At 41.0% G+C, this 12,039-nt stretch overlaps 1 protein-coding gene across 1 annotated transcript in view; it reads right to left on the minus strand.

Moving 5' to 3' along the window:
• Positions 1–12,039, minus strand: part of PATJ (PATJ crumbs cell polarity complex component) — a gene marked incomplete at its 5' end in the record, with an annotated part of 148,039 nt that overhangs the window by 123,228 nt on the left and 12,772 nt on the right. The window contains 5 exons of the mRNA XM_084265931.1: positions 100–156; positions 3,202–3,278; positions 9,220–9,342; positions 9,627–9,765; positions 11,001–11,089. Of these exons, the coding sequence (XP_084122057.1) occupies positions 100–156; positions 3,202–3,278; positions 9,220–9,342; positions 9,627–9,765; positions 11,001–11,089 (485 nt within the window). The remainder of the gene's footprint in view (positions 1–99; positions 157–3,201; positions 3,279–9,219; positions 9,343–9,626; positions 9,766–11,000; positions 11,090–12,039) is intronic.

Below are 12,039 nucleotides of genomic sequence, written 5' to 3' on the forward strand. Positions count from 1 at the left end.
ACTAAATTTCTGAAACTCATAAGTCTGGAATTGTGTCACACCCTCCTGGGATTAGTCTGCCAACATACACCACAAAGGAAACCATCAGGTAAGCCGTACCTTTGAGTACTTCTGGAGCTCTGAATCATCTGTAATGGGCATATCCACATTCACAACCTAAAAAAATTATACATCAGAACATTTTTCAATAGCAGGACAACAAAGACTTTACTGGAATGATGAATCCTGGCAAGAAACCCCCCGATGAGCAAAATAAACTGTACTAAACCAGAGTCACATTGATGTAAAATAATTTTAAACAAATGTTAGAAGAATCACGGAACATTTACAACTAGGAATGTGGTGATTAGGCACTATTAGCAGACTCCAATATTATCCTATTCCTGAAGCCTGAGTGCCAATTTTAGTCAAGTTCAGTAATCTGGTATAAGCACAAAATGCCATTATGTCTGACACAAATACCCCAACTGACTTGCCAATCAGACTCCAAAAAGAATGATAGCTTAAGTTATTACCTCAGGCCATAGTACAGCCAGCTAACATCTAGGCTAAACCACCACCTTCTGCAGCATATTTCTAACATGGCTTGAAATACAAGAGGTTTATGACCAAATCTGAACACAAACTGGCTTATTCAAGAACTAATGGCAAGAAATATCTTCAATATTTTATGTTAATAAACTAACTACGTTCACCACTAGTTTTCTTTTCTCCCCTAACATAATTCAATCTGTAATCTTAGGTTTACTTCATTTTTAAATGCAAGAAGCTGATGTGTGGTGTTCCATGGCCTGGGGTTGGAGTTAAGGACACTGAAGTTGAATATGTTTGGGAGGATTGCTACACTAGTTTCATTTAGAAATAGACTTGTAAAAAAAATCAGGTACCTACAGGCTCCTTTGGAAGTTTCTAGTTTAACAAAGTGCCTAGGAAACAATACTAAGCCTTGGGTTTTTCTTTTGCTTTAAATTTAAATAGGGCTTCCAGCATCTCGTTTTCCAGTACCTCAGGTGTTTTCCCCGACAGACAGAATCCATTTCATGTCTGTTCAGTTGTAACTAAATGAATCTCTGACTCCTCAGCTTGACAGCTCACACTTAGGTACCTGGCAACAAATCCCAGGGAGTAACACAGCCTTGCACAGACTTCCAGGGTCTCTTTCTGCTTCAGCAGCATCTCAGCTTCTTCCACCGGTACCACAAGGGATCAGCGACACAGAAGCCATCAGTGACACCAAACCCTCTCTCCAAACAGCTATTTCACAGAATCACTGAGTGATAGGGGTTGGAAGGGACATCAAAAGGTCATCTAGTCCAACCCACCCTGCCAGAGCAGGATCACCTAGATTAGGTCACACAGGAATGTGTCCAGGCAGGTTTGAATATCTCTAGAGGAGACTCCACAGCCTCTCTGGGCAGCCTGTCCCAGTGCTCCATCACCCTCACAGTGAAAAAAATTTTATTATATTCACATGGAACTTCCTCTGCTCCAGCTTGTGCCCACTGCCCCTTGTCCTATCACTGCACATCACTGAGCAGAGCCTGGCTCCATCCTCCTGACACTCGCCCTTTACATATTTATAGACATTGATGAGGTCACCCCTCAGTCTCCTCCAGGCTAAAGAAACCCAGCTCCATCAGCCTGTCCTACCTGATGGTGTTCTACTGATGGTGTTCACACCTGATGGTGTTCCACTGCATCATCCTGATGGCCCTGCACTGGACTCTTTCAAGTCATTCCCTGCCCTTGAATTGAGGGGCTGAGAACTGGACACAATATTCCAGGTGTGGTCTCACCACGGCCGAGTAGAGGGGGAGGAGACCTCTCTTGACCTACTAACACACCCTTTCTAATACACCCCAGGATGCCACTGGCCTTCTGATGGACTACTCAAACCCACAGGCACCTTAAGGGTGACTTTCTGGGAGCTGAGTGTAGGAGTGAAGACAGCATGAAACAGGGACTACACTATCAAGCTGAAATCAAACAAGCATTGTTACTGAACGCAGCCAAGCAAGACTAGAGGTAGGTACAGACAATGAGGTCTGGAAGGACCAAAAAACAACTTTCAAAGTGGGATCCCCACAACAGTTTCCTTCTATTATTTAAAAGGACCAATCATTAACATTTCTACTCCTGACATTTTACTGGCAGCAGCTAAAGAAGAATTAGAAACGGGCGATTTCATGAACTAAGCAGGTTTTCATCCTCTGTGGGAAGTGTGATGGTGCTAAGGGAAGTAATATCAGACTCTTGAAATGTAAGGATGGGAATACCAAGCAACTAAAGTGGGGAGCCAAACAGATTTATTGCATCATACACATAATCTTACACGAACTTCAGATCTTAAAGGAGTGCTAATGGAAAGAAGAGAAGTGAGTTTCTCAAGGCAATTCTTAAAGCTACTTTAAATCTTCCAGGGAGTGACTGGAACGATGGCTACTCCAAGTAGTAAAAATAAGTGTCTCTAAATCAACTGGACAAGCACTGCAAAGACAAACAGGGCATTTTCTGGGTGGTGGTGAGAGTTTTTTAAGTCATTGGAAAGAACACCGGCTGGAGTCTTTTATCTGTACTCATTGGCTAACACAGCCCTGAAAAGCTGCAGTGAATTACAATTTCAGTCAACTCCTTATGATGATTCATCAAAACAATCTTTTGCTTGGCAATTATTTAATATGAAGTGAAGAAATATCTAATAGACGCTGGCACCACGAAGTTACACTACCATGAATTACTTCTTATTTTCCCAGCATGTTTGAAAATCATTCTTTCATCCTTCTAATAAAATTGTAAGGTTCTTTATGAAACACAGGAGCTCTATCCTGAGCCTTTTTATCCCAGTGCACAATAAAACAAATCAATCATAAATGAAATCATAAAAATGCCACATATTTTAAGTGACTTCTATGATGCAGATTTAAAAGGACAGCTGATTTTCTTAAATCACTGTTCCTGTCTTGTATCTGTGTAACAATAGCATCTATGTAAGCAGAAGGAGGAAAAAATACTCCCAACCATGCAACAACTCATTATAACACTCCTGTATTTCAACCTTGATGTTAGGGGAAACAAAATTTGATGTCACTGATCTGTTCCAAACACTAAACTGTTCTATAAACAGCTTGCAATGCTAAACTCACAGGTCTGTAATTTAAAGGAACAACATACATGAACGTAGTTTATCGAAAGATGACGTACCATAACTTCATATTCAGGTCCCAGCAGGTTTTCCCACTTGGATTTCAGCTCATGTGCTGGAGGGAGTGGGGCTCTTCCTAAATATGAAAGTGAATATTAAATTTACAAGCACACTGTACATTCACTTCTAAATACTTCCATAAAAGTTCAGTGTAAATAGAAGATTAGGGAGGATAATTCCAAAAAGGAAAGTGCATTAAGCTGAGCCTATCAAACAGTGCAAATCAAAGAAAGTCTTAGGAAAACAATGCAAAGTGTCAGCTACTGCTAAAGTGTGATTTATTCAGCTGAGAAGCAGAAGAGGTGATGCTTACATTGATGAGATGTGAATTCTGTACTGTATAGGACTGTAAATAAATCATTCTTTGAGGCTGCAAAACAAATCTCACACGACTTCATAATTTGTTGCTATAAAACCGCTTGCTGCTCCAGGGAAGCTTCATCTCCCACCAAAATGAACCCCCTTTAAGAAGTAAAACACCTGACAAGATATTGCTGTTAGTGAGGGGCTGCGTCAGCACAATGCAGTCACAGACTTTATTTATACATTTGGCAGGTAGAAAGCCTTGTCTAGTTTAATTAGGCCAGTAAGTAACATGAGCTTTAATATAAGCTCCAGTTCTAAACCAGTCTTCCGTGGGAACTTGGCTATCTTGACATTTATATCTTTTCAGCTTGCTTTCTTATGCAACCAAGGCAGTATTACATTCATGTAAGACAATTTGACAGAGCTAGACAGCATAAAATGACTGGCTGCCCTGCATTTGACCTCATCCAGAAGCTCAGTGCACATATAAAGTTCCAAGCTGAAGCAATGTTTAACTGGTAAGAATCAAGCTCTAAAGCAAATTCCATCTAGCAGCTACAGCAGCAAGCAGCAACTGAGCTCTGAATTACCAAAAAAACTCATTTTCCCCCTAAAGGACTGCATACAGTTTGTCAGGTGTCTATAGGAGGAACACACCACTTAGTATTGCTGTTGTGTCACACTAAAATTTAGAATGGAAACCTCAACCTCACATTTTGCACACAAACTCACAAGTAAAATACCTCCTGGGGGAAATCTGAAGACACCAAGAGAGGCTCAGAGCCTACCTACTAGCAAAAGCCAACACAAATGGCACGTCAAGCTGCCTCTATCAACACCTTTGTAGGCTGCAAAGATCAAACATTAGCTGTGCAACACAATCCTCATTACATCACTTTCTAACTTTGAAGTTTTCCTCTCATTAAAAGGAAGATTTAAGTTAACTTGTATAACAACACAGCCCATCGCTGCATCTCTTCCACTCGCTTTCTGTCATGCTGGATAGGCAAATTCTCTCTGACCTGAGAAACCACATGCCTCAGAGCCTAACAACTGAGGTTTCACTTGGAAATGTCCAGGGCATCTTTAACCTACTGGCTCAAGGAGATAGAGGTATTCAAGGATTCCAGCAATTCAGAGAACTATTTTCTGTCACCATAAAAACTTTGGGTTTGTAAACACAGCCCACAGCTCTCTCTGAAATAAATGATCTCCTTGAAAAAAGAAAGGGGAAGACACAATGTCATGTAATTCTTCAGAGGTGAGTGTTTACCAGAAGTTACCTAAGGAATAGTCATCTTCATGAGCCTTTTTATCAAGCACAGGCTGAACATATTGTTACTTCCCAGCAAAACCACAACACCCATGCATTTTTCTACTTCTAGTTGCAGAAATACATAGGGGCAGAAATTCCTTGGTCTCTTTTTCTGCTGTTACAAAGTTACAGCATGAACACACAGGGCCTAAACACCTGCAATCCCCCGTGCAAGCCAAACATAGATTTTAAGGTTCACCAGGAGTAATGAATCTTTAGGGTCAAGCTCAAAGTTCAGTTCAGTAACTGTAAGCTGTGTTCGGTTGGCTGAATACAGATTTTTTTGTCACTTCCAAAACACATTACCAAAATCTATGGGTTGTTCAGAGCAGGTGCTGATGCATGTCTTCATTTGAAGTTTCCCACTTTCTTTTTTTCCCCAAACCTCTTTGAAGTCTTTGCTTATAACTTCCTCAGAAATGTTGGCTGGAGGGATTTGGATTAAATATATTCAATTCCAGGGGTATCACCCTGTTCACTTAAAATACACCTTTTTCCCAAAACAGCTTTCACCACATGGCAGCTAATAGGAAGTTTCTTCTTTCTAGTCTCTCATCCAGCTGGATTTCTTTCTCATGACCTGAGATACATACATACAACGTCTTCTCTAATATGCAAGGCCTCAGAACTGAAAATGCTTCCCAGGGACAGCTTTTATTAGCAACAGCTTTCAACATATTTAGTCTGTCCCTCTGCCTGCACTTCCACAACATTTTTCATTTCTAATTAGCAAGCATCAAGAATAAATGACAAGTGTCTTGTAAAACTTCTCTTTCCTGGTCAAAATTGGTGGCATCCACAAAACTGGGATCTTACTTCAATCTCCTCCTAGTTTCACAAACTTACTGTGGGAGGATGTGCACTGTGCTCTTCATCAGGGCACTACCCTCATCTGGCCTGCTGCTGGATATTTTCCCCCCCATCGGTTTTTAAGTGCCTGACTAGCATCATCATTATCTTTGGGTTTTGAATACTGCTGCAAGGCAAAAGAAAGCAGTTCTGCCCAGTCTGCAGTCCTGCAGATGCAGCTGTTAAGTTAATTGCCTCTAGCCTGCTAGCAGAAAGTTTCAGGCCTCGTGCACATCACATCCCAAACCACGCTGCCTTTGTAACAGAACAGCTTAAGCACGGTTTGCCTGGCCAGAATGACTATTTAATACCTCTCCAGGAAACACAATTTAATAAGAATTTCACACAACTGGGCTTAAAGGGAAGTAATACATATTTTATAAAACATACCTTTTCCATTAAACCTCTAAAAGCATTTCCAGAGTTTAGTCAGAGCCTTAAATTAGCAATATTTATGTTAGCACCATTATAATGAAGTGCCCATCACCATGTCCAAAATAAGCACCTAACTTTGGAATTTAAACTTGGCCATTAAAGTCAATTCCAAGGTGAAATCTTATACATCGTATTTCAGTGCAAGTAAAATTTGCAACTAAGTATTTCAACTTTTTAACAGACACACACACACTTTACAGTCACCTTAAGCTACAAGGATCTGCAAAAGCTTTAAGTGGTTTTTCACCATGGAAAAGCTCGCTTTAATCAAGCAATGATACCTGCTCACCATTGCATTAGATGCTCCTGATGCATCACCCAGTTTCAAAGCCATGCCCACTGCATTGTTTGGCCAGTCCAGGAAGGACCAGCACTGTTAGATGGTATGAAGGGCAGTATCCAAATGCAAACTAACAGTATCTCGCTGTTCCCATCTTGGTATCCCAAGGGATACTGTGCATAGTGCATACAAACACACTATCCTGAATCCCCAGGGTATGGGTAGCTTGGATACATAGAAAGGAAGAAAAATTTTGTAGCATACTTGCTATCTTCTGCAGTGGGGAACACTGCAGATACACCACACTTCCCCTGAGAGGAATCAGTGTGGGCCCAACTGGCAGCTGCAGGTTCCAGGCAAGAAGTCTTTGCTGGACCCAGATGCATCTGCACCATACTCCACTGAGCTCCAAGGAAGGGGATTAGGGGATGTGCACAATACTAGAAGTGGAGTCACTCACACATACAACTCAGTTACAAACTCCTTTTGAAACGAAGGGCTTTGGAGTGTTTATGGAAAGGCAGCAGATCCACATCAAAGCACTTTGAGTCTGCTGTGGAAAGGGCTCAAAAATACAGTCTGATCTAAGCTGATTATCAGCAGAGCAGGGATCAGTAAGGCATATCTAGATAACACACCTTGAGCCTAACAGAGGTTGTTAACTTCAAGCCAAGTAAAAACAATTTTATTTCCCAGCATAAACTGATCCTGGCATTGATATGCCATATTTGCACAGCACTAGGTATTAGGTAACAAATTCCTCAGAAAGTTCTCTCTGCACCAGGGCAGACAGACACCTGCAGCCTGTGACACAAGATAACCCAATCCCAGGTACTCAGGGACTGACTACAGAGATACTGTTCGCTTCAGTAGAAAATGCTTCATGTGTAGGAAGTTCCACAGTAAAAGTGACACAGAGCAGCATGTGCTGCTGTTTTCTAGCCTCTCTCAAAGCAAGTCTAAGTCCTTCTGGCTCTTCTGCCCCTACAGCTAAATCCTTGAGTTATTCTTTCATTGTAACTGCAGAGCAATATATGCTCTTCCACTCACCCAGCTAAAACAATGCTCCAATAACCTCACATCTCAGCTACTCAACTGGCTTCTTGTTTCTGGGAACATGCAAAAGTCACAACAAAGTATGTCTGGTTACAAGGCTTGGACAGAAAAGTAAAACAGAACAGAACATAGGAGCTGCTACATTTCTCTCGTTTCCAGGTTGTCTTTAATACTGACAGATCTTCCACAATCATAGCAAAATTGTTATTCATTGACAGCCATAATTTAGAATCCTCTATTACATCTACATATCTTAGAAACTACAAGGCATAAGGATAATTTATGCTGACTTTAACACAAGCTGTAGAAATTCACCCAGAAGTTCCTGTAGAAGAGCCCAGAAATCTGCAGGGGAATTGAAGCCTGCCTTCTGGAAAGACCTCCAACCTCCAGAAGTCAGCTAACAACCAAAGCAATCCCTGCCTTTGGGATCTGCCCCCAGCCCTGATTGCCACTGCTGTTAAAAACACATGCCAGATCTGAACTCCTGTCCAGCTTCCAATTCCAGGTCTTCACACCTTTTATGCCTTTGCCAGACCAGTGACTCATCTACCAGCAACAATTTCCAGTTTGGCCAGTAAGCTGCAGACCAGGAAGCCAGAAACCTTATGCCTAGAGGCTGAACTCTAGTTTCCAACAGTAGCACAAGAGGAAGCAGTATGCAACAATACTACTACCATGAAATAAATGAGGTGGGTCTGGGAACCAGCAGGCAGCAAGGAGAGGCTTGTTGCCAAGTAGGGAATCTCACTGGTGGATGTAACTTGTGTGAGGCTTCCTATTTCTCTACCACTCCTGGAAATGTCACTATAAGCAGGACCAACAAACAGGAGTGAGGCATTTGTGTGGAAAATGATCTGCAAGAAATGATCCCCTGTCCCTGCTTCTGCAGCCACCTCTGATCCTTCAGCAAGCCCTACTCAGTCAAAACTCTTGGGGGAGGACGCTGCAAGCTCAGGTTACATGTTCTATGAGGCCCCGTTGAGCAGCTGAGGTGAGTGCTGATGAAGAGAGCAAACTGCAACCAATGGGCAGAGAGGATGCATAGAAAGCCAACAGAATATTTTGAAAAGATTCTGGGGATGTAGGAGCCTAAGACCTGTGAGGGCAAGAAGCTAGATATGACTGAGGTAACACTGGATCCGAAAGTAAATGCAAACTCCAACTCCTGATTCTGTTCACCTTGCAGACTGATTCGGGGCCCTGGCAGCAGAGGAAGGTGTCCTATCACTCTAAAACCCCTTGTAACCAAGTCCCTCTCCAGTTTTAGACCCTTTCAGTACTGAAAGACTGCTATAGGTCTCCCCTAGAGCCTTCTCCAGTTACTTGCTAAATAGCTGACCAACCTGACTGCCAAGATGCTATATGGATGAAGACTGTAACACACCTCAACTTTACCAAAGCTTTTTGACATCATTTATGTCAGCATCCTCATTTGGAAACTGAACTGCTAAGAAGGCTGAAAACTTGATGGACCTCTGGAATCAAAGAGAGCATTAGTCAATGGCTTGACAGCCAGTTATGAGAGATGGTCAATAGCTACAGGGACTAATATTATCCAGTATCTTCAACGGTGACCCCCGTGATGACACAGAATGCACTCTCAGCAAACCTGCAGACATTGTGTGGATAGAGGGGGGTGAAAGAGTTGATAGAACCAACAGGTAGAGCTGTACTTCAGAAGATGGAGTAAGTGATGATATCCAATCATTATTGAAAATGGATTAAATACAATTCCAAAAGCTCAGAAGAGACACTGCAAGATAACCTATCTACCTTTTTTATGTAGGCTTTGCTGCTTTTCATTTTGAAGATTATCCTTCTGTTCTTGGTTAGCATCCACACTGGTCTCAGTCCCTACAGCTCCAGGGGAGGCAAAGGTTAGAACAGTTGGCTGCACTGTGAAAACAGATGAAAAACAAAAATACAATTAACAAGATGCTGCAAAACACATGAAGTAGTAACACCATCTCACTACCTACTTGGGTTTGGGGTTTTTTTTGGCTACACAGAGGTTTGGCACTCACTTTTCCTGAATTTCCATTTCTTGCCATTCTTCAAGTATCTCATTTTCTACAATGTGACCTCATAAATCTAGGCTAGTGCAGTATCTAGTCCTAATTGTTAAATCAGGTAACTGTAAATTGAGTGAAAAATAAAATCTGTTGCTAAAAAAAGATTACCTCTATCTGAAGGTCTTTCTGAAGAAGTAACAGAGGAAGATTTCCTTCTAAGTAAGGTAAGGCGTACAGTCTGTCCTGTGTTACGCAATGCCTCTACCACTTCTTGGTTGGTATAATCCTGTATATTAACTCCATCAACCTAAAACAAGAAAGATACCATTAATCACACTACATTCTTTGGCTGTACCATACACTGTCAGCATCACCCATGTTATTTTGTGCAGAAATTATATGGTTATTCACCTAAGACAGCAGTATTTGCAAAACAATCTCACTAAATCAGTTGCCTTCCCCTAATTAGATCAGATTTTCAAAATGCATTTTAAAAGGAAACTCACAGTAATTTCTTCTGTCTTCGTGGGGCAACCACAAAACAGGATTTACTAATCTCAGCATGCACTGATTTCCTCCTACAACTTTTTCGCTTACAAGAGACAGCTTCAGGAGTACTGCAGATGAAGCTTCCCAGAAAGAGCAGTCAACCTACAGCTCTGCTCAGTTCATTATCACTGTTACGTTTCCTCATGGATTTCTAACATGCCCCACACAAGCCTACACACATCAGTGTTCATATAATCCACTCTGAACAGCCCAATTCTTACATTAATTCAGATGTTTTAATTTACACAGAAAATACTCTGTTCGCTCCACTGTTAGATCATGCATCAGTGGGGGCTTCTCCTGCAAAACTGCAGATAAAAGCACAAGGTTGTATCAATTTTTGTTCTCACAAAGGAGAAGTTGACTTTGGAAGGTCTGGTGTAGCACACATTTTAAAAGCAATTTAAAATCATATCTCTATAAATATTATCTCTTAAAACAAAAAGGCTGTGTAATTCATTCCTGCTTGTACCGTGCATGCAAATTTGGCTATTATTCAATTCACTGTTATTTAATGGGTTTTAATTTCTCCTCACATAAAGCTTTGGGTTTTTAAACGTAAATTGTGACTGTTAACATTTTGATTGTATCCACACTACACTACACAGTCATTAAGGACCATAAACAGTGTGCCACATCTTGCAAAACCTTAACCACCCTCAAATGCCATTCGATTCAAATAGAAGCTAATGCTGCTCATCTTTACTTCGGGCCAAAAGCCAAGATTCTCCCCTCTGAAACATTTTAATCCCAAAGCTGGTCTCTGTTATCATTAACTACTATTTACTACTAGTTTGAATATAAAATAATATTCTAACCACAGCAAGCCAAAACCCATTTCTGTTACAAGTCTACCTAAACAGATATGAACCCTCAAATTGTTTCCTCTGCAAAGCAGGGAAGGTTTAATTACTCTTTATTACTTGGTTCTTGTAACGCTGAGGTTGTTATAAAGTAGTAGTTTTAGAATAGTATACAGACTATTTTACTTACAGCAACAATTTTGTCATGAACGTGAATTTGGCCATTATGGTCAGCAGCACTACCAGGTATTATATTTTTCACAAAAATCCCTGAAGGTTCTGTTGGCAGGGGAAGAGGAAGAAGGGAAACAAGTCACTCCATTAATTTGTTTCTTTTCTTAGTAAGATTTTTTAATTACAGCCTTTTTCACACAATACTTCTGCCCACAAAGTTATGATTCTGTAAACCACCAACATTTGCACATAACCATTCACACAGTTTGACATAGTACAACTGAAGATCTCTGATGGAAATAACAGCCCTGACACAACCACGTGTACAGTGGCCTGATTTTTTTTCCTCCTTAAAATGGCTCACAAAATGCCACCTCCTCCAAGGATTCATCCTTGTGCTTACCCAGGCTTTAAACCACAATCACTTAAATCCATGCTGCATTTGATTTCAATAGGACTACCTAAGCTAAAAGTAAAGTATGTGTTTAAGTACTTTGATCAGGACTTCAATCATCTTCTTACAGCTAAAGAATTCAGTACTTTAAATCTTAATGAAAAAGGATTTTTCATTTAAAAAAAAAAAAAAGAAAGAAACATGGAAATCAGCAAAGCTGTCCTTTGTCATGTTTGACATTTAATTATTAATTTTAACTTCCAATTAGAACAAGGAAATAAAACAAAACAAACAAAACAGTAAAAAAAAACAATAATTGGTTGAAAATTAACCCTTCCCTTCCACAAGCTCCTGCAAAATATGAGATGCTGATCATTAATTCTGGTGAATCTTCACACTTCATCAACCCTTTTCTGAAGGCTAACTGTCCTCAGACACCTGCCCAACATGGTTTGTCCATGCTCAGCACAATCCCTTTACCCGTGCTTCGAACCTGCCTTTTCCCATCGCCTGGCACATGCTCCTCCCCAGCCCAGTTCCCAGTGCATGCTGCACGGGGGGCAACATGAGAGGATGTCCTGGGAATGGAGGGGGCTGGAGAACAACCCCAGCTGCACCACATTCCCCAAATACTTTCTGAAGACCCACAAGGAAGAGGAGG

This window comes from Gallinula chloropus (assembly GCF_964237585.1).
Source record: "Gallinula chloropus genome assembly, chromosome: 6".
NCBI lineage: Eukaryota > Metazoa > Chordata > Aves > Gruiformes > Rallidae > Gallinula > Gallinula chloropus.